The sequence below is a fragment of the Equus asinus genome, chromosome 5 (assembly GCF_041296235.1).
Source record: "Equus asinus isolate D_3611 breed Donkey chromosome 5, EquAss-T2T_v2, whole genome shotgun sequence".
NCBI lineage: Eukaryota > Metazoa > Chordata > Mammalia > Perissodactyla > Equidae > Equus > Equus asinus.
Genome location: NC_091794.1, coordinates 113,572,957 through 113,600,144, shown reverse-complemented (window position 1 = coordinate 113,600,144; position 27,188 = coordinate 113,572,957). Strand labels below are relative to the sequence as shown.

At 64.9% G+C, this 27,188-nt stretch overlaps 2 protein-coding genes across 6 annotated transcripts; one reads left to right on the top strand and one right to left on the bottom strand.

Moving 5' to 3' along the window:
- The first annotated feature begins 5,038 nt into the window (after positions 1-5,038).
- On the top strand, positions 5,039-10,919 carry SCNN1D (sodium channel epithelial 1 subunit delta). Its single transcript, XM_044769415.2, has 13 exons — positions 5,039-5,153; positions 7,008-7,450; positions 8,143-8,350; positions 8,444-8,634; positions 8,775-8,863; positions 8,938-9,101; positions 9,209-9,307; positions 9,461-9,578; positions 9,683-9,761; positions 9,844-9,901; positions 10,047-10,105; positions 10,226-10,301; positions 10,419-10,919. Exons 1-13 carry the CDS (start codon positions 5,118-5,120, stop codon positions 10,698-10,700), a joined length of 1,902 nt encoding a protein of 633 aa, XP_044625350.1. The 5' UTR covers positions 5,039-5,117; the 3' UTR covers positions 10,701-10,919.
- A 944-nt stretch (positions 10,920-11,863) lies between these two features.
- On the bottom strand, positions 11,864-26,621 carry ACAP3 (ArfGAP with coiled-coil, ankyrin repeat and PH domains 3). Of its 5 annotated transcripts, none has more exons than XR_011503701.1 (23): positions 23,098-23,221; positions 22,567-22,624; positions 21,745-21,864; positions 21,234-21,527; positions 20,268-20,326; positions 19,367-19,550; positions 18,833-18,877; positions 18,600-18,695; positions 18,437-18,511; positions 17,160-17,272; positions 17,020-17,071; positions 16,720-16,820; positions 16,537-16,648; positions 16,066-16,274; positions 15,906-15,975; positions 15,691-15,785; positions 15,410-15,612; positions 14,934-15,041; positions 13,709-13,807; positions 13,397-13,617; positions 13,096-13,205; positions 12,897-13,003; positions 11,864-12,730 (listed from the first exon to the last, which is right to left on the bottom strand). XR_011503701.1 is itself a non-coding variant. In XM_070511347.1 (23 exons), the coding sequence occupies exons 1-23, from the start codon at positions 26,483-26,485 to the stop codon at positions 12,583-12,585; spliced, it is 2,730 nt and encodes a 909-aa protein (XP_070367448.1). In that variant the 5' UTR covers positions 26,486-26,621; the 3' UTR covers positions 11,864-12,582. The 5 variants fall into 5 exon arrangements, 4 of the variants coding, with proteins under 4 accessions (XP_070367448.1, XP_014718638.2, XP_070367447.1 ...); XM_070511347.1 differs by lacking the exon at positions 23,098-23,221 and adding an exon at positions 26,439-26,621 and having other exon boundaries at positions 12,897-13,007; XM_014863152.3 differs by lacking the exon at positions 23,098-23,221 and adding an exon at positions 26,439-26,618 and having other exon boundaries at positions 12,897-13,007; positions 21,474-21,527.
- Between the last annotated feature and the right edge of the window lie 567 nt (positions 26,622-27,188).

Sequence of the window (27,188 nt, the reverse complement as noted above, 5' to 3'; positions counted from 1 at the left end):
GCGCACTGGCGGGCAGCTCCGCGGGGCCGGGCCCGAGGTGGGGAAGGTTGGCGCGTGCGCACTCGCAAGTAGCTCCGCGGGGCGGGGCCCCAGGGGGAGGACGGTCAGCGCGTGCGCACTGGTGGCCAGCCCCCTGGGTTTGGACCTTGGACTCCTCCGCCGGTGATCACGCTGCCGCTTTCCCCCTGGGCTTTCCTCGACCGGGGTGCTGTCCAACGGGCGGCCCCAGGGTCAGTCAGCGGCCGCAGGGGTCCTGGAATCCCCCACTCCCACAGTCCCCTCCCCACGACCCCGGACCGAGAGGGCTCCGGCCGAGAGCGGGGCGCCGTCCCCGGGAGACAGGCCCAGTTCTGGAGTGAGTCGGGCGGCGCCGCCACCTGCGCCCTGCCCTGAGCTCCCCGGGACCCCAGGACCCCGACTCTCCCGCCGGCTACCTTCCAAAGGACCGGCCCAGTCCGTCCTGGGGGCCCAATTCTCGTGGCCACTGAACAGAGGGCAGGAGGCACTCGAGGCCCCGGGCCCCGAGACTCCAGTCCCGGCCGGCCTTGTCTGGCCAATATTGAGGCGTGGGGACGGGGAGCCCTGGCGGAACCTGTGCCAGGTGGGGTCCATCGTGGGCCAGCTCTCCCAGCCCCTGCCCATGGGGAACGCCGTCCTCATAAAAATAGTTCCACTGTTTCCTGGCTGCATTTTCCGCCTAGCCCATGAATAGGGTCATTATGCACCAGTGGATGCTGCACTGAGGCTCGCTTTCCGCTCCCACAGTCCCCTCCTGGCCCTGGGGGAGGGGGAGGCAGAGCTTGGCCACCCGGTCATGTGAGTGGAACTGAAGCAGGCAGGTGGAGCTGCCCCAGGACAGCATGGGGAGTGCCATGACCAGGAGCCTGGAGCTGGTCATCACCTCTTCACATCTGTCCTGGGGGAGGATTTGGAGGGACTTGAGGATGGCAGACAGGTGGGGGTGGGACAGTTGGTGTTTGGGTGAGGAGAGGGCTGGGTGGCTGGGCGGGCCAGCACACTGACCACCACCCTGCCTGGAGAGGCAGCCCAGGATAGCACAACCTGTGGGGGTCAGGGGTGTCCCCCCACAGGTTGTGCTGGGCGTCTGAGGAAGGTGGTGGTCATAAGCCTGGACAGGTCCAGAGGGGCCATCGCTGTGCAGCAGGCTCTGTGCACCACCAGTAGGGGGCTGAACCCTGAGTCCACATCCTTCTCCATGACTCTGACTGCCTCTCAGGATAAACCACTGGTCAAAACAAGGTGACTGACCACACAATTAACAGTGGACCTCGGGCACTGGCTGGTCCAGCCATGGCCACTGGCAGAGGGCAGGCGGGTGGCCATGCTTATCCCTGCTTCTGGCCTACCCAGGGCACCACAGTCAGGATCTGAGCAGCCACTGCAGGGCTGGCCCTAGGCCCTGGGCAGAACCCAGAAGGAGTGCCCATTGTCCCATCAGTCCACAGCCAGGCGAGTCAGCCCGTGGGAATCCAGCCTGCTTCCGTTCCCGCCAGTCACCCAGCCCTGGCCCTCCTTCCTTCTAGGGAGGCCTCCTTCCTTCTGGGGAGGCCTCCTTCCTTCTGGAGAGGCCTCCTTCCTTTTGGGGGCCCCAGGCTCCGCCTCCTGCTGCTGCACTCAGAAAATATCTTGGCCTCGCACCTTCACTCCACTGCCTCAGAGGCCTCTGCCATCCCACGCAGGGCGGGCCCAGCTCTTCTTACCGTGTGGAAAGCTATTCAAGGGAGGTCACCCCGGAGCACCTGGGGGTTCAGCACAGGTGTGTCTGGAGCACACCCACGCACACCTGCAGAGCATGGGCAGTGACAGTGTGGGCCTGGGGTCTCAGCAGACAGAGACCCTCTTTTGCCTCAGTCTTTCCCTGTATAAAATGGGGGTGCCAGCTTATGTGGGAGCTTCCCGAAGAGAAGCCTGCAGAGGGAGGCTCAGCTCACAGCACTCAGGCATCAGCCTCCAGCCTCCTGCTCATCAAGCACCCCGAGTCACACCCTGAGGGAAAGGTGCCCCAGATGGGTATGGCCAGCAGGTCCTGCTAAGACCCCACGGCCCGCACCCCACCAGCCCCAAGTATGCTGCCTTCCAGTCAGCAAGACCCAGGATGCCCAGCCCTCTGGCTGTAGAGCTGGTGGCCTCAGCAGTCAGGATGGGAGTAGGCAGCTATGCTGGCAGCAGGTGGTGACTGGGACCTTCTCAAACCTCAAGGCTGCCCTTCTGGAGCAGGAGAGGCTGGCACTGGCCCTCAGGAGGTACTTCCTACCAGCAAGCTCTGCCAATGGCCAAGCTGCAGGAACGGGACAGTGGCATTCACTCTTGAGCATCTTGGATGGGGGCCACCCTCCATGTCATAGGGACTCCCGGGAAACTGAGAAAGGTTAGAACCAAGAACCACCCCCACCAGTTACTGCTACCCTCTCCCCAGTAGGACCTGAGGCCTCGGCCACATCTGACCAGAATGCACCATCTGGCGAGGGCCAAAAGGAGGGCACCAAAGAGCCAGCCTGGAGGTGACCCGGGAAGAAGGGTGCACACACTCCACCCCTTCCAATGAGAGGCACCTGGTCAGACCCTGAGGCACGCACAGGCAGTGTCACCCAGAGAGGATGACCTCTGCCTGTCCACGCTCACCAGGAGTCAGACTTTACAACTGTTGCAGCAGAATCCCCCCAGGGCCAACTCTGAGCTGCCCCTGAAGGTGGGGACACCCAGGGAAGCTGAACCTGAGGGTCCCACAAGACGCCAGGCACCCCAATCTCCAGGGCAGCCCTGGCCTGGAAGGAGACACCTTGGTACCCCTAGGCCCAGCCTCGGTGAAGGCCATCACTCAAAGGCCCAACAGGGGCCGTGCTCAGCAGGGTGGGCCAGCCATCCTTCCGGGCAGAGGGCGGAGGATGTGGGGCCACCTGCCTGTGCCTTCTCTCCAGCATTCTCACATTCTTACAACATACAGCTATTGAGGAGTGACCACGCGGGCCCACATTGTGCCAGGAGCAGGGGACGCCCTATCCTGCCCCAGCCTCCACTGCCTGCTCCTCTCAGGACAGCGGGGCCTGGAGTGGGTGAGGGGAGGGGCCGCGAAGGGAGAAGAGGCTGCCGGCCTCACTGCCACTGGACGCAGTCTCTGTGTCCCGGCCAGGCAGCTGGAGTCCCCCTCTGCCTCCTACAAGCGGGCTCTGGAGTGGCCTCCTCCCCTGCCTGCGGGTCTGGATGTGGGTATGGAGCCTGTCACTGACCCACAGTCCCCGAGCCTTCTCGTGGCACCTGGGCGGCCTCACATGTTTCTCCAGAAAGAGGGAAGGAGGGTTTGTGCTCCTGCCCAGATGAGCCATGACTCGAGTCCCGAGGACAGGGGTGCTCGCAGGCCAGCCCTCGCCCTGGCCTGGACTCTATCGCCCACGAGAAGGCGGGGCTCCTGCTCCCCGCAAGCTGCCCTCAGTCAGCCAGGACCCCCTGGCCAGACCTGGCCTCCCACGGCCCCTCTTTCCAGATGGCTCCCTTTTGCAAACTCCAGGACCCTGGGCAATACAGGTCTCTCCCGTTCTGATCACCCAGAGCACCTGGGGCCTTCCTCTTCTCGGGGGCTTCGCCGGGGTGGTGCACCCCATCCCCTTGATGACACAGCCCGCCCCCTCTGAAGGAAAACCACTTGGGATTGGAGAGCCTGAGACACCCCAGGCTCGTGCTGAGTCCAGGGACTCTGACACTGGCCCTGAGAGGAGGGTCTCCACACCAGTGGCATCAGCTGGTCCCATGTCTGAGCCTCGAGCATGAAGAGGAAACTCAGCTCCATTTTGCACTTGGGGAAACAGACTCAGAAAGGTTGAGTAAGTCGAGCAAGGTCACACAGTCTGTGAGTGACAGAGTCATGATTCGCACCCACACCCGGGAGAGTCCAGGACCAGCTCTTCCCTGAGCTGGACTTCCCTCTCCCAGACGTCACTGGTGACCCTCTGCCTCCTTTCGAAGGCGCAAAGCTGGTGACCTCACTCCTCCTCAGAGCCAAGGCCCCACCAGCAGGGCCTAGTGGAGGTGGGGGCTCCCTGCCTCACCTCAGCTCAGGTCCTCAGCACTGATTTGGGGTTGGATGTCAGGAACCAAGAGCCGGCCCTGAGGAGGGGGCAGCAGGGCCTGAGCTGACCCTTCAAACCTGGGACCAGGCTGAGAGTCTGGCCATCTGGGATGGTAAAGCCCCTGGGCAGTCCTGGAGACATGTTGGGTCCCCCAGTGGGCCAAGGTGGGGGTCTTCCTAGAACGGAGACAGGTGTCCTGCCTTCAACACACCATTGGCCTCACACCTGAGTGTGGTGTGTGTTCTTAGCGTGTGTGGCCCAGACACACGGTATCATCTTTGTGGGTGGTATGTCGTCTTGGTGTGTAGTGTGGTCAGCAGTGGCCTTCGTGTCCACAGGGAGGCTGAGCCATGTGCCACAGGCACCTGGTGCCATCTCCACACCCAGGCCCCAAGTGGCTCCCACAATTAGCGCCCATCCCAGTGGCTGGGCGGCTGGCCCTGGGGACACCTGGGTTCTGGGCACAGAGGCCCCTGCCCAGTGTCCCTTGGCCACAAACACCTGTGGTCAGAACTGGCAGTGAAAGCCAGGCAGGCAGTGGCAAGCAGGCATCCCTCCTAGGCCTGGCAGGACGGCGGGCAGGGAGGCTTAGGGCCAGGGCCTACTGGGAGAGGGAAGAGTAGGTGTCTGACCCGAGGGAGATCCGGGCATCAGGAGTCAGGAAAGGCTGCTCAGGGAAGGGCAGATCTGGCGTCCAAGGGGGTCTCAGCCCACATGGGCCTCTCCTCTCCCTCCAGAAACTGCGAGCCCCTCACCCCCAGCCAGGGTCAGGGTCCCAGGCCTCACTCCTGGCCCTCTGGCAAGAAGGGCTTGCCCATGGGTAGCGGAAAAGCCCCCAGTCCCTGGCCCCAAAGTTTTCCCCTCCTGGGTCCAGAGCAGGTGTGGCTGCCTGGCTGGCAGGCCCCTCCCCAAAGCCTCGCCCAGCCCCGGCCGACCTGTCATAAATAGGAGGCTGCCCGCTGGTGTCGGGCCACATCCCGTCTTGTCGCCTGCTGGAGCCACGCTATTGCAGCTGCCCGCCCGCCACGGGGGATGGAGGCATCTGCACACAGAGGCTCCTGCTTCAAGGTACCGAGGGGGCGGGCTGCGCTCCTCCTCCCACACGGGGGCAGCCGGGCTGGTCATCTCCTGGGGTCCCCCTCTCCTATGGAGGGGCTGTGTCCCACTCGTTGCCTGGAGCGGACACACACAGGGCGAGGGCAGGAGGGTCATGCAGCCCTCCTTGGTCACCTGGCCCCCACCGACTGAGGGCTTAGTGAGTGTGAAAGCGGTGTGTGTGCATGCACGTGTGTGTGTGTCTGAAGGGGCTGTGTAACCCCGCTCCTGCTGTGTCCAAGTGCCCACCTTCGTCCCCGTGCATCTTGGGCCCTCTGTCCGGGTGTGTGGAACCCACCCTCCCTCAGGAATCCCTGGAGGCTCTAAGCTGCCCCTTGGGCCCTGGCAGCCCCAACTGGGGCGGGAGGGGGCTGGTCTGGGACACATGTCTGGGGAGGGGAAACGTGGTCACTGGAGTCAGAAAGAACCTTCCAGAGTCCCCTTTGTCTCATCTGTAACACACAGCTGAGAGTCCTGCCTTACCTGTGAGGGCTCGGTGTGGTCATGGGGACACACGTGTGGGCAGAGGTCTGCGCTATGTGGGACCCACCATCAGCACCCTGTGCTGCCATATGGTTCTGGCCAGGCTGCCGACAGGCACGAGGGGGCCCACAAACCCGAGGCTGGGGTGGGGGAGACCGAACCACCCCCACCTCGTGCCTTGGGCCCCACAAGCTGGCTGGCTTGCTCTAACATGCATGTTCCCAGAGCACATGGGAGCAGCCTGCTTGGGCACACCTGGCCTACACTGTGGCTGAGGTGCAACAGGTACTTCCCCTGCGTCAACCCCCCAGGTGCCAGCCCAGGCCCAGTCCCCAGAGCCCAAGAGGCTGCGCCCAGGCAAAGAGGCCTAATGATTCAGACCAAGATGGGGACAGTGTGGAAAGCCCGTGGGAAGCCTGTGTGGTGACTCAGTGCATGTCCAGTGTCAGCAGGCCTGGCCTGGTCAGGGCCCACATCCCTGTGCACCAGGGGAGCTGAGGGTCTGAGGGCCCAGGGTCCTGGGATGCTGAAGCCTCCAGAGCTGCAGTGGGGGCTGGCCAGCTGTGGCTCCACTTCTGGGAGGCTCTCAGGTCCCCACCACTGGCTGGCCTGCCAGCCCCCCTACCTTCTTTTCCTGAAGCCCAGGGTCCACGAATGGGGCTTCCCAAGGGACTCAGCTGGGTGGAGAATGCCCCACCTGGGGCCCGCAGCACTGAACAACACTCAAGCCGGACCCCTGGCCAAGACGTGGCTGGACCAGCCCGGCTCTGTCAGTCCCAATCAGACGTGGCCATGCTGGCCGCTGACGGTTGGTAGAGGCCATCTAGGCCCACAGTCAAGTCTTCCCAGGGCCCCCAGACCCCCAACATTAGGCTCTGGGGACACAGATACAACAATGTTCCCACCCCGAGCATGTCACCTGGCCTGTACCTCCTCAGAGGCCCCTGCCCCACTCTGGGGACAGCAGCAGAGACCCACCCCGTCTCAAGTCCGCCTGCAAACAGGGCCAGGTGGAGCCCAGACCCCATGTCCCCTGCTGTCCCTGCCCCCACTGCCCAGGCTTGGCTCTAGCCATGATAGGACATGCCAGAGGAGGCTGCCTGCTGCCAGGCCAGGTGTCTCGGGGATGGCGTGGGGTCAGTCCCAAGTGTGGACACGCCTCTGATGGGGCCTCTTTCGAGTGTCAGCAGGCTGTGCTGAGCCGTTGGTGGCTGAGGAACATGACTGTCCGGGAGTTCCCAGGGATGGAGAAGGGAAGTCCAACTGGTCTGAGGTGGGGAGTCCTGGCTGGGGGTCAGCTGGGTGGCGGGCTGTGCCCTGCTGAGGCTGGCTTCTCGGCCGCAGGCTGGAACTGTGGTCCAAACAACCAGTGAGGTACTCGGGATCTGGAAGTACCCCCAGGGCCAGCCACCACTGCCACCGCTGCCTGAGGACACGCCACCACGGCCCGAGGACAGACCACTGCCAGCTGAGGACAGACTGCTGCCACCCGAGGACAGGCCAGGGGAGAGGCTGGTGGAGCTGCACACTTCTTTCAGGGAGCTGTTCACTTTCTTCTGCACCAATGCCACCATCCACGGCACCATCCGCCTGGTCTGCTCCCGCCAGAACCGCCTCAAGACGGCGTCCTGGGGGCTGCTGCTCATGGGCGCCCTGGGTGCGCTCTACTGGCAATTTGGGCTCCTCTTCGAGCAGTACTGGCGCTACCCGGTCATCATGACGGTGTCTGTGCACTCTGAGCGGAAGCTCTTCCCGTCGGTCACTCTCTGTGACATGAACCCCCACCGGTGAGTGCTGGGGACTGGGATGAGGGGTGGGGTGTGGGGATGTGGGGTGGGGGCAGGCAGCAGGGGTGAGGGCTGGCAACATGATGCGGGGTAGGGGGTGAGGATGAGGGGTGGGGGCAAGGGTGAGGATCAGAGGTGGAGGGCAGCTTGAGGGCTCCTGACTCCTCACCTCTGCAGCCTGCAGGCATCTCCCCAGATGTGGTCACAGTGGAAGCCCCACTGGCTCAGGCAGCCTGTCCCCACCTCACCCTGCCCCTGTGCCCACTGGGACCTCTGAGACCTCTGACCCTGGGGGGGTGGGTGTTAGATGACAAGGAAGAGCCAGTTGGGGTTTGGTGTGATCAGTGCTGCCCTAGAGGGACACTGGGCGCTGGGCAGCCGGGGAGGGTGAGGGGAAGTAGGGGGCTTTCCAGAAGTGCAGCCTGGAGCTGGGCTTTACGTAGGGGCCCAGGAGAAGGGGGTAGGACAACAGCCCAGGTGGGGAGGCTGTGGGAGGATGGTGGGTTCCACAAGGCAGCCAGGCCAGGCTGGAGGGCCTTGCTTCCCCCTGCAGCCCTGCTCCCGACTGCAGGCGTGCAAGGAGGGGGTGGGGCTGCTGTCCCCTGATGTCCGGCACGGCTCCCCAGCAGTGCCCTGTGACTGGCGCAGAGGGCCTTTGGGGACTCAACTCGCCCTCCCTCTCCGGCCCCCAGGCCCAGCCCCGCTCGCCGCCATCTGCAGGCGCTGGATGAGTTTGCCCAGGAGAATATCTACTCCCTCTACAAGTTCAACTTCAGCGAGAGCTGGGAGGGCCCCTTCGCTGAGGACCTGGGCCCCGAGCCCTCCTTCCAGCTGGACCGTGGGATCCGCCTTCAGCGGCTGAACCACCCAGGCCGCCAGAGCAAAGTGGGTTTCAGACTGGTGAGTGTCCCTAGCCCTAAGGGTCCCCTGAAGGGTGCTGTGTTGGGCGTGGGTGGTGGAGGGACTGTGTGGACCTGACCTCACGCCCCTCAGTGTAACAGCACCGGCGGCGACTGCTTCTACCGGGTCTACTCGTCAGGCGTGACGGCCGCCCGAGAGTGGTACCGCTTCCACTACATGAACATCCTGGCCCTGCTGCCCCCCACCCGGGAGGACAGCCACCGGAGCCACGGCGGCCACTTTGTCTTCTCCTGTCGCTACAACGGCCGGGACTGCCAGGCCCAGTGAGTGGGGGTGGGGCCGGTGGGTGCCACCCCTGTTGTCTGGCTGGCCCAAAACAGCTCCCTCCAGAGATGAGGCAGGCCATGGGCAGGGGGTGATGGCGGAAGGCATGTGGTGGTCTGAGCATGGCCCCTGGTTCCAGGCACTTCCAGACGTTCCACCATCCCACCTACGGCAGTTGCTACACCTTCAATGGAGCCTGGGCCGCACAGCACCCGGGCATCACCCATGGTGAGTGCCCGCCCCAGGCTGGGTGTGGGCAGGGGCGTCCAGGCCAGCCTGGCCTCACCCTTGGCCTCCCCCAGGGATCAGTCTGGTCCTCAGGACGGAGCAGCAGGACCACCTCCCTCTACTATCCACGGAGAATGGCATCAAGGTCATGATTCACAGGAGGAACCAAACACCCTTCCTGGAGCACCGCGGCTTCAGCATCCGGCCAGGGACAGAGACTACCATTGGCATCCGAGAGGTGAGCTGGCCCAGAGGCAGGGCAGAGGAGGGGCCCCAACCTCCCTGCCCAACTGAGGGTCCTCGAGGGCAGGGCCAGCAGAGCTGAAGCAGCCCCCCTCCCCACAGGATGAGGTGCACAGGCTTGGGAGCCCCTACGGCCACTGCTCGGACGGCATGGAGGCTGTGGACGTGCCACTGCTCTACAATGCCACGTACACCATGCAGGTGAGTCTAGGGCTGTTGGGGTTGGGGTCAGGGGAGGGGGAGGGCCTGAGGAGGGTGGGCGGGGCTTGAGAGAGGTGGATTGGCAGCAGGCTGACCCTGGGGAAGGACGGCAGCCCCGGCATGCCCAGCTCCGGTCCCCTGCTGTCCCCCCAGGCCTGCCTGGTCTCCTGCTTCCAGCAGCTGATGGTGGAGACCTGCTCCTGCGGCTACTACCTCTACCCACTGCCAGTGGGGGCCGAGTACTGCAGCTACACACGGCACCCAGCCTGGGGTGAGCCCCCGACCCGCCCACTGCCACCCATGGGCCCTGTCAACCCACAAACCTCCCGCCACCCCTGGGTTGCTCCTAACGGGTTCACGTGACCACCTCTCCAGGACACTGCTTCTACCGCCTCTACCGGGACCTGGAGACCCACCGGCTCCCCTGCGCCTCCCGCTGCCCCAGGCCCTGCAGGTGAGTGGGTAGTGTTGGGGTTGGGGTCGGGGCTCTGTCCCTGGGCACCACAGCAGGGTGTGACAGGGTCTGTCTCTCCCAGGGAGTCTTCATACAAGCTCTCTGCTGGGACCTCCAGGTGGCCTTCCTCCAAGTCGGCAGTGAGTGCCCTGAAGGGGTGGGTGAGGGGCGGATAAGCAGAGCCCAGCTAGACCAGCCTCTGCCCCTGAGGTCCCTGCCTTACACTCACCGGCAGTGCCCCAAGGGCTGGGACGAGCACGGCCACAGCAAGCCTTCTGTGTGCAGGACTGGATCCTGGCTGTGCTGGGCAAGCGGGGCCACCAGAAGCCCAGCCAGAGCCCCAGGTGAGTGCAGCCCTCCTCCTCCAGAGGTCCCATCCTGGCCGCCCCAGGCCAACCTGGCCCTTCAGTGACCCCACCAGGCGGGTCCAGGGCCCAGCCCCTCACGCCTCTGCCCCACCCCAGGAGCAACATTGCCAAGATGAACATCTTCTACCAGGAGCTCAACTACCGCACAGTGGACGAGACGCCCGTGTACTCGGTGAGCTGGCCAGGGACCAAGGGCCTGGGGTGGGGCAGGGCCAGCGGCTGGCCAGGCCTACTGGGCGCTGCCTCGGCAGGGCCCTGGGCGCCCACTCACTGCCCACTGATGCCGCAGGTGCCGCAGCTGCTTTCGGCCATGGGCAGCCTCTGGAGCCTGTGGTTCGGCTCATCCGTCCTCTCTGTCCTGGAGCTGCTGGAGCTGCTGCTTGACGCCACGGCCCTCGCCCTGCTGCTGGGCTGCCGCCGGCTCCGCAGGGCTTGGAGGTCCCAGCCAGGGGCGGCCACAAGGGCGTCTGGCCCCAGGCCAGAGGCCACCCCATTGCCCAGTGACTACGGGCCTGACCTCAAATGTTCAGGGACTCCAGCAGGAGCCTCAGCTGAGGAGTCTCGGCTGTGAGTGTCTTTGCACACATCTCTGCAAGGGAGCATGTCTGTGTTTGGTGTCAGTGTTGTGTGTCTGCATGCGTGTTTCTAAGTGTATGGACGATGCCCATCTACACCTGTGTGTGTGGGGGAACCAGGCAGCGGCTCCCTCGGCTCAGGTCAGGTGGGAGGCCCAGGCCAAGGCACTCGGTGACCTGGGGCTGCTCTGTAATAAAATCAGCAATTCCACCTGGAGACTAGCACGTGTTGCCGTCACCCTTCCCCAGGGAAGCCAAAAGCCTCAGGCTGCACCCCCACTCCTTGGAGCCACAGACACACTGTGGGGCTGGGGGACAGGAGGACACTTGCCCAAGGGACAAGCCTAGCCCAGCCCATCTTCACCAGAGGGGCCAGGGAGTGGGGGCTGGGGTGCCATGAGCCAGTTTTCATCAGAGAAGTCCCAGCCTCCCCTCAGGCCCCCAGCAGGCTGCAGCTGCATCCTTGCTGGTGGCATCTTTTTGGGCAGCGGTGCTACCCCACTCAGGGCCACCCCTCGGGGAAGACAGGGGATGCAGAGCCACCCCTCCCCAGCTGAGACAGAGCAGAGTGAGGCGGGAGAGCCAATGACAGGCTGCAGGTGCAAGCAGTTTATTACCATGAACTGGAGCAGGGGCGGTCCTGCCAGCCCGAGGCCCAGGCATGAGGCCCTGACGCAGGCAGGGGAATGGGAGCTGGGGACAGAGCTCAAGCAGGGAGAGACGAGGAGTTACTCTGCTCTTTAGGGGTTACAGCCAGCAGGCAAGGGAGCGGGGCCGGCCAGTGCCCACCCTGCTGCGCCTGGAGCCTCCCTGGGCAGCCTTTGCATAGTGACCAGCCAACTGGCCTTAGCCTGACCAGGGGCCCAAGTTGGGGACAGGTCCAGCCCTGCCCCTGGGCTCCAGGAAAGAGGAATGCAGAAGGCATCAACGGGCCCTGGGGAGGGAGCTGAGGGACCCCTGGACCCATCTGACAGCCCCGCCAAGGTGTGAGGCTGGCGAGGGGGCAGGGCAGGGCTATAGGGGCCTCCCCCTGCAGCAGGCAGAGCCAGGGTCTAGGTGGTCCTCGGGAGTCCACAGAGAAAGGACATGAGACAAAGTTAGAATGAGGTCGTCGTAGAAAATCCACTCACTCGGTGACAAAGAACATTGGATGCAGGGGTAGAAAGTGCCAAAGTCCTTTATGCACCGACTCTGGGCCACGTACTTCTGGAGGAGGCAGGGACAGGTCTGGGGCTGCCCAGACAGGGGCCTGTGTGGCCAGCCACATGGCCTCGGACGCCTGCATCCAGCCAGGGCTGAGGCCCCAGGCCAGAGCCCCCCACCAGCACCCAAGAAGCCCAGCCCGGATGCTGGGGTCACTAAGTGAGGTACATGGGTTGATTCCCTGGATGGCCAGCCACCAGCCCCAGGGCCTAGTGGGGGCTCTGGGGATGTAGGAAGGACCCAACTAGCAGGTCTGTGTTCTGGGGCAGTAAAGGTGGGAGCACGAGGTGACACAGGCCCTGAGGCCAGAGAGGGGCACAAAGTGACACAGGCCCCGGGGACAGAGGGGCATGAGGTGACATGGGACCTTGAGAGAAGTTTGTGACACGAGCAACCTAGGCCCCCCAAGGAAGGGGTAGCCTGAAGACATGGGGTGGGAGGTGCCATCCCCAGGGGAAATGTGGGGTTGAGAAGATAGTGCTGGAGGCCCTCTCTTGGCCCTGGGTCTGGCAGCTCCGAGGAGGGTGGACAGGCAGCAGGGGCTCCAGGAGCACCTGACAGGCGGCTCTCGGGAAACGGGCCCATGGTAGTCCAAGCAGGGCTGTGGTGGCCAGGCAGGGCAGAGGGGCTGGGCGGGGATCCCCAGCCGCATCCGCGGGTGCCCGGCCCCCCCGCCTAGCTCTCCTCCAGATGGAGGCTGATGAACTCCTGGATGCACCTGCGATACTGGAGTTCTGTGGGGCTGCTGCCTGCCAGGGGGCCTGGCTGGCCTGGGGGCGCCTCGGCCTCACGCATCTCCTCAGCCATGCGCGCCAGACGCAGCCTGGGGGAGGCGCAGTGTGAGGTGCTCCCGCCCCCCTGTGACACCCCTGCCCCCTGTGACATCCCTGCCACCCCATGACACCCCTGCTGCCCCCGAACCAACCCCCTGCATCCCCGTGCCCTCCCAGCATCCCTCCACCACCCATGACACCCCCACCCACACTCACAGTGTGACGATGTCCGCATTCGCCTCCTGGACCGCGATACTCAGTGGGTCCTGCTGTTCATGGTCCAAGGCATGCTGGTCGGCCCCACGCTTCAGGAACAGGCAGACCTGGCTAAGGGCGAAGGGGATGCATCGGGGCGAGCGGGGAGGTGGGTGAGAGGGAGGACCCCGGCCTGCGGAGGAGGGGTACCGCGACTCACCCGGTGCGGCCCAGGAGCGTGGCATGGTGCAGGGGCGCCCGGCCCCGGCTGTCTCTTTGGTTCACGTCCGCTCCATTTTGCAGGAGGAATTCACAGACGATCAGGGAGCCCTGGAGATCCAGGGTGGTTCAGACTGAGCCCGGAAAATGGCCCCTTGCAGGGCCCTTGGGCACCCCGAGATGGGACAGGGCCCAGTCTCCAGTAGAGGACAAGGGGCCCTGGTGTGCGCACCCCAAAGAGCGGGCTCTGCAGATGCAGCGTCAAGTGTGCCTGCGTCCCGCGCAGCCCCGTGCCCGCTCACCCCTAGTACGGCTTGCACCAACGGCGTCTTGCCCTCGTCCTCCGAGTCGGCCCAGTTGACCTCGGCCCCGTGGGCCAGTGCCGCGGCCAGCGCGGGCAGGTCACATGTGCGCGCTGCGCGGTGTGCTAGGAGCCCAGGGTGCAGCTCGCGCACATCTGCCAGGCCCCAGGCCTCAGACTCCCCGTCTGCCTCACCGCTGGACTCCTCTGACTCTGCACCCTCTGCGGGGAGAGGGGTGGTCAGGGACTGTGACCTGGGCCGGGGGCAGCAGAGCGGGGGCGCAGCTGCAGCGATGGGGGGGCATGCACCCACCCTCCTCAGTGACACTGTCCACCACAGAGCCCACGCCGAAGGCCAGGACGTCTGAGCTGCCGTCCGAGCTGCCCCCTAAGCCGCTGTCGCTGCTCAGACCTGCGGAGTTGGTGGGAAGAGGGGGTCCTGAGTGTCCCTGACTCCTCCCAGAGCCCTGGGGAAAGGTCGGACCCCCACTCATTCTCCAGGGATGCCCCGGGCAGAAGCAGCCCTTACCAGGAGGTCTGGGGGGCCCTGCCCAGGATGCAAGTGGCGGGGAGAAACCTAGTAAGAGCTCAAAGGGCCACAGTAGTCCCCCAGAAGCACTGTCCCACCTGGAGGCCCACCCTCTGGCCAGTCAGCCCTAGTAGGATGGGCAGTTGGCAGCATTCAGCCCTGACTGTGGCCAGGCCATGCTGGGAGGTCACTGCGCAGCCATGGGGTCCTTGCCAAGCCCTGAAGACACTGGCCCCAGGCAGCAGGAGTGAACTCTGGCCCAGCTCACCCAGCAGAGCGAGTAGAAGAGCCCCAGGCTTAGGGACAGTGAGACAGCGCCCTCTGCTGCCCGCGGTCACCCCCCTGTCACCCCCATTAGCCCTGCCAGTTCTTGGCCCTGGTCCATGGCTTCTGCCCACACTGCCCAGGAAGGCTCAGCGTGTGCCCCAGGCTGATGGGTGGTGTGAACCGTTAACAGGCAGCCTTCGGAGGAGAGTCCTGACTGGTAGCATCTGCCCCTCAACTCCAAGAGGGGTTGGGCAAGATGCCTACAATTATCTCTCAGGAGCTGGCTCCAGCACACAGCTGTCCAGGCCCCCAGCACACACATGCATACACACACGGGGCCCTCAGCACACCCCCCATACGTGTACAGCTGTATGCACGCTCCTCACACATTTACACCCATGTGCACGATCACACTCACACACATACTCCTATGTGCACAAAGCACACGCACATTCACCCACATCACTGTCGACGGTCATGGCCTTTGTCTCCCAGTGAGTGGGCAAGTTACCCCAGCCCCTCGAGAAACTGTCCCAGCCTTAGCCCTGCTGGACCCCCAAGTTCTCCTCACCCCCAGCCCAGTCCCTCCTGCAAGGGATGCCTGTCCCCCCAGTCCCTGAGCAAGTGGCCAAGGCTGTCCACGCTTGTCCACCCTCCGGGTGAGCCGTGCCTGGCCCACACTCTGCTGCCCTGGCTGGGCTAGGGGATGGACAGAGGGGGTTGGGGCCCTTGGAGCACTTACTGCGTGGACCGGCCGCCGCAGCCCCTGCATCGAAGTAGGAGAAGAGGGAGTCCAGCTCATCCGGGCAGAAGAGGGAATCCCTGCGGAACCTGCGCTCCACAGTGCCTGCTGCAGGGGGTGGGGGACTAAGGTCAGGGGAGGGGGCCGCTCCACAGCGCCTGCTGCAGGGACGGGGGACTAAGGTCAGGGGAGGGGGCCGCTCCACAGCGCCTGCTGCAGGGACGGGGGACTAAGGTCAGGGGAGGGGGGCCGCTCCACAGCGCCTGCTGCAGGGACGGGGGACTAAGGCTACGGGAGGGGGGACCCCAGGTCATGCTGGGAGTTGAGCCTCTGTGAGCCCCTGCTCCTTCCCTCTTGTCCCACCTCTCTTGACCTCCCAGGGGCCCAGGGTTTGTGGCTCATCCCCCGCTACAGCCCTCTCCCTACCCCTGCCCAGCTATGTGGCCGAGGGTGCAGCGTGCAGACAGCTCTCCCACCTGAGGACAGAGCAGCCACGGAGGGCAAGATAGGCTCCAGCCGGATCTTGCGGCGGGCAGTGGGGGCGCGGGGAGAGCTGTGGTGGCGCTGGCACTTCTGCGCCCGCCAGCGCCGGGGGGCCTCCCGGGCTGGTGCTGAGGGTGGCTTCCGCAGAAACTTCTTTTCGACATATTTGTCCTTGATCCAGGCCTCCTTGTCCTGTCTGGACCAGGGGCACACATGAGGCTGCACGTGCGGGCTGGGGCTCCCCGGGCCCTGTCCAGGCTGCCCCCCACCTCACCTGGGGCTGCTGGCCGTGGGCTTCCTGCTGCCCAGCCCCTCGCACTGGGCCTCATAGATGTGGTTCATGGTGCTGTTTCCAAGCTCGCACATCAGCTAGCAGGGAACGGGGAGTGCAGGCATCAACTCAGCTCACAACCCCCAAGCTTGCAGACGGGTTCCTGCCCCCAACTCGCCCACCAGCGGCCTGATGGCCTGCAACCATCCCACACGCACCTTCAGCAGCTCTGGCTCCCATGAGTCCAAAGTCAGGGACCGCACCTTGGAGCAGTGGACACCTAAGCTCCTGGACGGCAGAGGGGGCAGGCATGAGTCAGGGTAGGTGTCAAGGCGCAGCCCCGCCCCAGCACCCGCTCCAGCCCACCCAGTGGGCCACCTGTGGATGCCTGAGCACTCGATGCAGAGCAGCACCCCCAGATTGATGCTGGCCCAACGGGGGTCTGGCTGGCCGCAGTCGCTGCACTGGCTGTTGCCAGCCACATTCTGCACACGCTGCAGCACACTCTCGCCCTTGACGCTGCGCTCCCGGGAGTCCGTGGCTGAGTCAATGCTGCTCGTGGATGGGGATGCCGTGCGGTCCAGCCTCTGGGGATGGTGTGAGGGGCACTCAGCCCTACAGGAGCTCCAGGCTCAGTTTCCCCAGGAGCCCCTCTTCCTCCCCAGCCAGAGATGCCAGCACAGGCTAGGGCCCCGAAGCACAAGCCTTCACACACGTGTGTGCACACACACACAGTTCACACACACATGCTGACACTGCACGCGCACGCTTGCATGCAGACTGCAGAGGCCATCTCCCTGTGGCACCCAGGCACGTGCATGCATGTGGAGGGCGCTAGGAGGGCCACACCTCACTGTAGCAGCTGTCTGGGCTCTCCCGGTAGGCTGAGGCGATGCTGGCCTGCACGGCGTGGACCCAGGCCTGCCGCAGCTTCTCGGAGTCAGCCTGCAGCATGCAGCTCCTGGGGGGAGGGGCCATCAGGCTGGGTGGCGGGGCACCCTCCCCCACCCACCCCGGGCTGGGCCTCCTCACTTGGTGGGTGACACGACCTCAAAGCAGAACCTCCGCTCAATGTCCTCACATGGCTTCACGGAGCACAGGCGGAGGTCATCCACCACCACGGTCAACACATCCTGTGGGCGGCACACCGTGGCCCTCACGGTCAGCGCCCAGCCCTGACCACCCATTTATCGTGTCGCTTTAGAGACACAGACTGTCTGAGACCCAAGGGGTCTGTCTGATGACCACTCAGGCTTTGGTGCCCGTCAGTGTCCTCAGCCTGTGCGACGCCCACTGAGCAGCCACCCCAGGGTCCTGGCCCCAGCAGCACACCTTGAGCTTCTTCTGGTAGACCAGCTGGCTGTTCTGGATGGAGAACCAGCGCCTGGGCAGGTGGACAGGCCAGGAGGGGGTCAGGCAGGGCCAGCCCCCATGGCTGCCCCACAAGCCCCAGAGGAAGGCCCCTCCCTCACCGGTTCCACGTCTTGAAGGCGTTGCTGGCCCTCTTGAAGAGGTAGCCTTCCATCACCACACCACTGGGCGCGTCCACATCAAACTCTGCTTTGGGCTCATCATAGGAGAAGTCCTGGGGGCAGTGGGAGCCCGGGTGCAGTGAGCACCCACCCCCGGCTGTGAGGACACAGCCACCCTCCCAGGTTCCCCCAGAGCCAAGGTCGAGGCGGGGCGCTGCTCTTCACAGCTACTTCCTGACCCGAGCAAGGCACCTGCTCCGAACCCCCTTGGGGGCAGACACCTCACATCACAGCTGGGGCCCTGAGAGCTCCAGCCCCCACCCCCAGCCTTGGAGGGACAGCAGGCTTTGGGATCAGGAAGGAAACTGCCTCCGCCCATCCTGAGTCCCCCATTCATGTCGCCAGCTGGGCCTGCTCCGCGGCCTGACAGAGCTCCATTCATGCGGGCCGGGGAGACACTGAGTGTTGTCCTGTGTGTCGGGCGGTAGAAGAGGAGGCCCAGCCACCTGCTCCCCTGGATGAGTGGGGGCAGGAAGGGACAGCTGCTGCCACTCCCGTGGGGGACGCAGTCCCGGCTCAGCCCAGGTCCTGCTGGTGCCAGCCACGGCTTACAAGGAATAAGGCACAGGTGCCTGGGGAGCTCTGAGGCTGGCGGGAGGTGTCCTTGGTGCTGAAGTGCCTCGGGGTGGGGGAGGGCAGAGGTCCGGGCTCCTGGTCCTCCCCACTACCCCCCTTCCCCAGGGTGGACACCTCCTCACCTGCAGCAGCGTCTTGAGGAGCCAAGCAGGGGTAGGTGGAAGGAGGGAGAGAGAGCCAGTGAGTGAAGGCCCTGCCCCCCACCCCGCCAGGCTCCCTGTGGTCCTGAAATAGCAACTCCCGCCTGCAGCCAACCTCTGCTCTGGGCAGTGCGGAGGCAGCTGTCTGGCGGTTGAGCAAGGAGGCTCCAGTAGGAGCCAGTGACTGAGGCCCCACAGGCCACCACTGGCCTCGAAGGAAGGAGACCCCGGATCCCGGCTGTAGCCCTGGCATCTGTGCGCTGAGGGGGCTGGCCCCTCTGCCCACCCAGCCCTGAGAGTAGGGCCACCCCTCCCATTCCACCTCTGACTGCACATCCCAAAGAGAAGCCCTGTCAGCCCCTACATGGGGGTGGGCCCAGAAGAAGAGAGGGAATGTACGCGCAGATGGGCTCCCAGGTCAGCGGCATGGAGAGGGGCCGAGGGGTGGTGGCCTCTTGGGGTCCCCTCCGTGCAGGGAGGCCAGGGGCTGTAGGGCCTCACCCGCTGCTGTATGGCGGCATGCTTGCGTTCCATCTCACGCTTTTCCACTGCTGAGTCAATCACCAACTGGTCCAGCTGTGGGGAAGGGGCGTCACGGAAGGAGGTGACCCTCCCAGCCCCCAGCCCAACCCCCAGCCCAGCCCCACCCTCCCTGCAGACGCACCTCGGCAGCCAGCTTCTTCATGTAGGGGTCCAGCTGGTGCAGCAGGCTGTAGCCCTGCTGGAAAAAGCTGTGCTGGGCATGCATGAAGGTCAGCATCTGCAGCGGGGGGCATGGGAGGCCCGGCGCTCAGCAGCAGTGGCAGGGCCCCACATGTGCACCCACACCCAGCATGCCCACCGCACACACCTGGATGCAAGGGCAAGCCCCTGGCCCGCCCCTCACCACGCACTCACAGAATCCAAGATCTCAAACTTCTTCTTGGCCTGGAGGACGTTGATCTGACGGGGGGGTGAACAGGTGAGCGTGTCGGGGCTGAGGCACCCACACTTGTACCTTGCCACAGCATCCCCTCAGGCTGCTTGTGGTACCCTGAGACTCCCAGCTTGTCTTCAGCTCCCTGCACTTGTGCCAGCCCCACCCTCCCATGGTCCCAGAGTCCTTTCCCATGTCAAGACAGGGTCCCTCCCATAGGCAAAGCCAGGAATTCTCACCCCTGCTCCAGGTCCCTCCAAGCCCTTCCTCAGCAAGATCTTTGAGGCCTCCACCCCCTGCAGCCCACAGCCCCAGCCTTGGCCTTGTGTGCAGCCCACCTCCACCTCTGGGCCTTTGCCTGGGCACCTCCCCCACGTCCCTTCCCAAGATCTGGCATCTCAGGTTTTCTCGAGCCAGAGGTGCCCCTAGAGATGCCAGCTCCATCTGTCTGCAGGAACACAGGAACAGCTCCCGCCCGCCTCCGGGACACGACCACTCCATGCCCAGTGGCTGACCTGGAGCACGTAGTCCAGTGCCAGGTGGCGGAAGCACTTCCGGGTGAGGGTCAGGGCGCCAGTGGCCTCCTCCACCTCATGGGGCCGGTGCCGCGGGGCCTGGGCATTCCTCACCAGGGACAGCTCCATGTCCTCTCGCACTTTGTCAAACTGCTTCTTAGTCTCCTTGAACTTCCGCACATCCCTGCGGCCGGTGGGCGTTAGGTCAGAGTCTGAGAAGGGGCGCGCATGGGGTCTCCCATCTGCACGAGACGCCCTCCCTCTGTTCCCAGCCACTCTCTGTGCTCCCAGGCAGGGCCTCCCTGTCCCAGCCCTGCTGCCCCTGCAACCATCCCTCTTGTCCCCACTTCGCTTCACCTCCCTCCCCCTCCAGCCAGGCCCCTTCCCCTGGCTCAAGGCCTCCCCCTCACCCTCCACTACCTTACTCCCAGGTTCACTGCAGCCTGGAGCGACCCCTAGCCTTGCCCCAGACTCCAGACTCACATACCCAACTCAACTCGACATCTCCACTCGGGGATCCCGACACACCTCAACTGCACATGCAGGCGCCAAGCTCAGACCCCGGTCCAGCCCCACCTCCTCCCACCATGACTCTAAGTCCCTTCATGGTCTGGCCCGCACCCCTGGCCTGAGGCCCTGCTGGCTGCCCTCAGTGCTCCCTGATCCCTGCCCTGCCCTTCAGGCACGCTGTTTCCTCAGCCCCAGCCACGTCCCACCTCTCAGCCTTGCCCTTGCTGAGCGCCCCCTCCCTGAGCCTGGAGGCCTCAGCTCTAGAATCCTCCCCAGTTCAAGCATAGTTGCGTCTGCTCCCTACTCCTGCACAGGTGTCACTGCTGACCCCTCCCAGAGACAGGAGAGGCCAGGCCTCCCCCGGGGGTCTGAGGGTCATGGGGTCACTCACTCTTTGATGAAATTGTGGAGCTGCTGCCGAACGGACCTCTGGGCCTGGTCAAACAGGATCTGGGGGCCGAGGGAGGGTGGGGGTGTTGGGGTCCGGCCCCTATCCCCCAGGTGAGAACCAGGGAAAGCCCCGCTCAGCTTGCTTGGGACCTAGCTGGTCACTCCAGTAGAGCCAGCCTTGCAGGGGAGTGGGTACGGCCCCCAGGCCTGGGCTGGCACCCAGAGGCGACAGCTGTGATCACCTGCCTGTCTCCCCCACCTGGCTCTCGGCCAGACAAAAGGCCCAGGTGTCCCAGATGGCCCCTCCTACAGCCACACCTCATGCTGGCCCATAGGGCACCAAGCGACACCCACTGCCTCCTGGCCCTGAGAGGTCACCTTGAAGATGACCAGCCCTGCAGTGGAAAGATAGGTCAGAGCCCAGAGCTCCTGAGGGACCTGGCCTGGGGAGGGGGTGCAGTGGTTGTCAGGAGCTGGAGGGGCCTCCCCACAGCACTGACTGGACCCAGAATCAGATCCTCTCACCCGGGGGTAGGGCTGGGCCCTAGCCAGGAGCAGATAGACAGGCAGAAGGGCAGGATGACCTGTCCTGAGCGGGTTTATTTCTGAACTTCCCCTGCGGGGTGGGGCCCCTTGTTTAGTCTGAGGCTCTGTTTCCCAGGCCACGGTCTGACCCTCCTACGTGTGCCTTGGTCCCTGTTCTGTGTGTCTGTGCTGGGGGCCCCCGAGGGGCTCGAGGTGACCCAGCCCAGCCCAGGCAGCAGTGAGGTCAGGAGTCATCCAAGGGCTGTGGGGTCAGCCTGGGAGATGCTCCCGCCACCTGGCTGGGAAGCCCTGCCCAGTTAGGGGGCCCTGGATGAACCTCTAAGGCCTCCCCCACCTCGAGACCCCACTGCCTGCAGCCCTGGGTTGTGTTACCTCCTCCCATCCCCAGGATCCAAGGACCTTCTCATTGTCTGGCCCTCACCTGGACACAGCAGAACACCTCAGTGATGGCCCCACCCCCACAGACCAAGGAGCAGAAACGTGGCCTCCTCCCGTAGCCGCCAGCCAGCTCAGCTCCCTCTGAGCCAGCCCAGTGAGAGCATTCCAGGCTGGGCGGGGCCTGCGGGGAGCCAGTGGGGGTGCTGCCTGGGATGGGATGACAGCGATGAGGAAGCTGGATGGACGTGCCCTTGGACAGGCCTCCACCCCGGTCTGGGCTTACCATGTGGTAGTTGACCATCTCCTGCAGGCTGTCTCCAAACCTCTGCAGACATTCCTGGGGGGAAGCAGGTTGGGGGGAGGCCCCTCACTCAGATGGGACAGCCATGCCCCCTAAGTGCCCAGTACCTCCCTGCCCACAGGCCACAGAGCTGCCCCTGTAACCCAGTGCAGACGCCCACCTGCTCCCAGGGCCTGGGCACCCTTGAGGGGCTGCCAGCCCATGCCTGCCCCTGACTAGAGATCAGAGGTCAGAGGTCAGCTGCCCCCCTCACCGAGATGACGGTGTCACCCTGGCACTGCTGGGACAGGTCACGGACGCCGCTCACGAAGAGCCTGTTGGTTGTGACATAGGCCTTGCCGGCCTCGATCATGCCGCTGCACAGCTTGACCAGCTGTGGACAGGACAGAGGGAGCAACACTCACCACGTCACCTGCAAGCACCAGCCTTTACCACTGCCAAGAGTCCAGGCCACAGCTGTACCTGAGCAGCCCTGGGCTGGGGAGGGGCTGCCCCTGCCCGCCCACCCTCCCAAAACTGCCTGGCGCTGGGAGGACAGCGTGGCACCACCTGGACCTTGGCTCCCTCCAGAGCAGGAGGTTGGAGCACGACGGGGAAGCCCCGAGCAGGGAACCCAGGGGTGGGATCGGTGCATGGTCCTGGCCAACGGTCAGCAGAAACAGCCAGTGAGGGGGCTCAGGGACCCTGCCCCTCCTTCCTCCCTCTGGCTTTGAAGCTTGTCCCCTCCTCCCCTGACCTGCTCCTGCCCTTGGACCCCAACCCAGATACTCAGAGGCACAGCAGCTGTCCCCACCCTAAAGACAGCAGAGGGGACTCTCCACGGCCCACCCCCATGCATGTGAGGAGACCCAGGGCAGACACACGTGTGCATGCAGCATGTGCACCCAGAACAGGTAGGGCAGGCCACAGCTGGGACAAACGAGGGACAGACCCGCGTCCTGTGCCTGGTATGTGCAGGCAGCACGCCCATGTGTGACGCACGCAGGCTCACGTGCACACATGGATGACTGCATGAAATGTGAGTGAAGCAGGGGCAGAGCAGGACCCTCCGGGCATACCTGACCCTGCCTCTTACCTTGTCCAACTTGGCCTCGATCTCAACCACATCTGTTTCCACCTCGTCGAGAGTTGCCCTGCAATTAGAATGGAGGTGGTTAGAGACCAACCAGGTTAGGCTGGGCCTTCATCTTCCCAGGCACCTCCCCAAAGGGGTCCTCAGTGGGAGGGGACTGCTCAGCCGATGTCTACTTGCTCCTGTGGGCCCACCTGCCATCCACGCCCCTCAGACAAGCCAGGAGATGGAGGCTGGGAGAGGCAGATGTTGCCCTGGGAGGAGAGGCGGGACTGGGACCCAGCTCCAGCTGATTCCAGAGACCCAGGCCCACTACCACCCCAGGCAAGAAGAGGCCCAGTTGGCTCTGATGCCCCATTTGGGGTCTGGTTGCCATGGCCCCAGGGAGAGAAGATCAGACAAGCCCCTGAGGACAGAGGGAGGGGCCGGAGCCCCAGGGGAGGTGCACAGCAGGGCCAGGCCAAGCCTCACTGGCCATGCCCTCAGCCCCGCCCTCACCCCTCTCCAGGACTCAGAGTTGACCCCAGACCCTACCTGGACCCCACCCCCTGACCCTTCTGCTCCTGCTTCAGCCCATCCGGGCCTGGGCCCATGGGACCCGAGAGCAGACTTGTCTCAGCCAGAGCCCATGAGACCCCCAAAGCTGCGGAGCGGTGCCCTCCAACTCTCCCCACTTCAAAACACCAAACGGCACAGTCTGCCTGGAGGGAGGGGTGGGTCAGGCCTCAGAGGAGCCCGCTCCCACTGGGGCAACACCACAACAGACAACGGGGCGGCCTCGGGGATGGAAGAGTTAACATATGACATCACCAGAGAAGCCACTGGCCGGAGAATCCCCGGAAGGCAGAGGCAGATGGATTGGGCACGTGACCACACCCCCCCCCCCCAAGGCTCCGGGAACAGGAAATAGGGAAACAGGGCCAGGATCCCAGCGCACCCCCCAACCCACTCAGCTGGCTGGTAGCTGGGCCCATCTGGCCTCCGGGGGACGAGGGACGATGGGGATGGGGCTCAGGCCAGGCCTCCAGGGACAAGACTTGGGCAGGGCCGGCAGAGGGGAGGCCGCCCAGTTCTAGTGGCCCCTTGCTGCCCCCTTGGCCGGTGGGGGAGGGGCGTGATCCAGGGTTTCCCAGGCCTAGGGGGAGGGACCTAGTCCCTCACATTTGGCGTAGCTCAGTGTGCCCTCAATTAGGAACTGTGAAGAGAGCCCCAGGTAGAAGGTCCCCACTGTCCTCTCTGGCAGGACATCAGCTCCTCTTTGAGCAGCCCCCAAGGGAACTCTGAGTTCTTGAGCAGGGAGGGGTGAGAGGGGACATTTGTCCACGCCCCAGTAGGATAGCCCGCAGCCCACCCAGGACTGTCCTTCAGCTGCCCAGCCCGAACCGCATGGAGGTGTGGCCTGAAGCATGGCCAACTGTGGGAGGCTCGGACCCTGGGGACCCTGACCGCTGCCGTAGCCTCTCCCCTACCTCCAAGGGTGTCAGGGCAGGGAAGGACCACCCACCCAGGAGAGAATGCTGCAGAGGGAGACATGGTCCCTGGAGCTCCAGCCACCCCAACTGCCCTGCAGGAGAGCTGCTGTCCTTGGGGGTCGGGTGGCCTGGTCCCTGAAGAACCAGCAAGGGTCAGGCTGTGCCAGATGCTGACGAATGTACTCATGGGGGCAAGGTGGGTGCTCAGCAGAGCCAAGAGCCAGAGTCCTGTCCTGGGGGCCCCATGCCCCTCAGCTCTCCCCCTGGAGGCCCCAAAGACCCAAAGCCTCCTCTCCTGCCCTTACTCCAGGATTTCCTCACAGCTTGGAGGGTGGGGAGGAGGGAGTGGCTGGCTCCCCACGGAAGCTATGACTCAGCGCCTAAAGCCCCACCCAGGGGAGGGGGCACAAGCAGGAGGGGTGGGCAGCTCCCCAGGCCTGTGTGGGAGAGTCTGGACCCACCCCCCCAGCCAAATGCATCCCAGGGCTCTGGGGCTCTCCCCAAGCCAAGAGCATGCAGGCAGAGTGTCCCTTCCCAAGGCTGGGGCCACTTGGCTCCCTATCACTGACCACATCCTCCAGCATGGCCCCACCCGGGCAGCCCCAGGTTGGCTGCCAGGAAGTCCAGGTTACATCCTCACCAGCACCTGAGGCTGAGCAGACAGGGGGACCCCAGGACAGCCTCAAACCCCTATCAAATCTCAGCCCAACCCCCAAACCCACCCAGGGTGGCCTCTGTGATCCAGGGTCTGAGTGAATCTCCTCAGCTTCCACCCCAGGCCGGGCTGGCACTTTCCTGGGCAGCCCCTCCCTGCCGGAGGAGGCACGCAAAGCCCAGGCAGCCGCCACTCCCACTGCGGGAGCCACAGGCAAAGCAGGCTGGTGAAGGAGGAAAGGCCGGGAGGAGAGCAGGCTGCCAGCGCCCACGACATGACAGGGCAAGGAGGAGCATGAGGCTTCTGAGTGAGGGTCCAGGGCGAGGCTAGGGGGCTTCAGCCAGAACTGAGCCCCAGCTGGGGCCCAGCTATGCCTCCCTGCCCCTGGGCCCTGGAGCACAGTGGGCAGTGCTGGGGGCCCAGGATCGTGGGTGTCCAAGCTGCTCACACCCCCTCCCTCAATCAGTCAGCAACGGAAGATGGGAGAACAGAGAGGACCGCCCACGGCCCCTCTGCTCAAGGCATGGGGCCACTCTCTGGGCTGACCCCTGACCCTGAACCCCCAGCCTCCTCAGGCCTTTGTTGCTGACTCCCTGTTGAGGTGGTTGTGTAAGGAGCTAGCCCTAGGGACTCAGGGGTGGGAGCAGCGATGCCCAGGCCCACTGAGACACCCACGCACAGGCCCTGTCGCTGGCACACCCCCAGAGACCTAGCACGCACACACATGCGTGACCAAATGCACATGTGCACGGAGGCACTGTAGACATGTTCATGTGCCATCAAGTGTACATGCATGTAGGGGCACAGTGTACACACAGACTTGTGCACTTGTGGATATGGGGCACACATGTACACAGATATGTATATCAAGGGCTGGGATACACGCAAACTAACATGTGCGTTTAGTGGCAAAACTCACACGTGCACGATGAACACACAGTACATGTATGCATCCACATCGAGGGGACGCATGCACACGCAACCATCGCTAGTCTACACGTATGCATCAAGCACCCCAGCACCGGGTGGAACACACCCACACATTCATGCAGGGTCTGGCACCTCAAGGCAGGGTGCAGAGGAGCAGAGCTCACATGTGTGCACCTGGCACACAGGGGTGCTACATGAAGGCAGATGTACACGCATTGAAACATGTGCTGCACATGAATGACCATGCCTGCCCTTCCAAGAAGGACTAAAAACACAAACCCAGGGACTGCACAGCCCAGAACCTCACACGAGTCTGTTCAGCCCAGCTCCCACCTTTCCAGGCCCCCAGGTCACCCCTGCCAGGCAGCCAGACCCAGGCCCTAGACGCGGCTCCAGACGTCTGTCCCCCCAGTACTGCTCTGGGCACATGGATTAAGACAGACTTCAGGACAGACGCCCCACGCACCCGGACAACCCCGGCCGGAGCCGGACTCAGGGCCTGGGGGGTGTCAGCCCCGCGCAGTGGCCAGCACGAAGGTGCAGACACAAAGCAAGGGTGGACGCTCTACCGAGAGGGGGCTGCGCCGCCCCGCCCCCACGCGCGCCCTCCGCGCGGTGCCCGGCACTGGGGCGTCTTTTGTTCCGGCCCCGGCGCCGCGGCGCTGCGCGCTTTGTCTAGGAGAGTGCTCCGGCTCCCGTCACCGGCTCCCGCGCCCTTGCAAAGGCGGCCCCGACGCCCCCGTCCCGCGCTCGTCCCCGGCGGCCCGAGGGGGCGGCCACCCCGCCGACCACAAAGGGCCGCGGCGCTGCGGGCGCACCTGAAGCGCGGCGAGTCCTTGATGCACTCCTCGAACTCCACCGTCATGGCTGCGGCGGCGCGCGGCGCTCAGTGGCACGAGGACCGCGGCGCCCCGAGCGGCATCCCCGGCGGCCCGGCCCGCTCGGCGCCCGCCCGCCCCGGAATGAGGCCGCCGCGCGGCCGCCCCGCCCCGCCTGTCACCGCCGGGGAGCGTCGCCAAAGTCCGCCGCCTGCGCGCGCCGCCCGCTGTCACCGCCGGGGACCGTCGCCAAAGTCTGCCGCCCTCGCGCGCCGCCCGCTGTCACCGCCGGGGACTGTCGCCAAACGCCACTCCCTGCGGCCGCGGGCACGCCCAGCTCCGGCCCGGCCGCCCCGACGTCCCGCCACCCCGGGTCGGGAAACTGGCGGGTCCGCAACAGTCGAGCTTCGGGAGCCGTCGGGCGGGCCGCGGGGCGCCAGGAGGACGCGACGCCCCCGCTACCCCACCGCTCCAGTGATCCGGCCGTAGCACAACTTGGGGAGTTTGCAAAAACCGCTTGCCCGGAACGCAGCAAACGGACACCCTCCGGGAGGACGGGGATGAGCGGTGGGCTAGTGGGTGAGTGCACGCAGGAGCCCGCGGGTCGGCGCGAGGTTGAGAGCGTGTCTCCCCGAGCGCGGCTGCCGGATCCGGCCCTCGCGCTCCGCAGCTGGCCGGCACTTTGCACGTGGTCCCTAAACCTAGCCCCGCCTCCGCGCCTGCCCTGGGCGGCCTGCCGGGGCGGGGCGA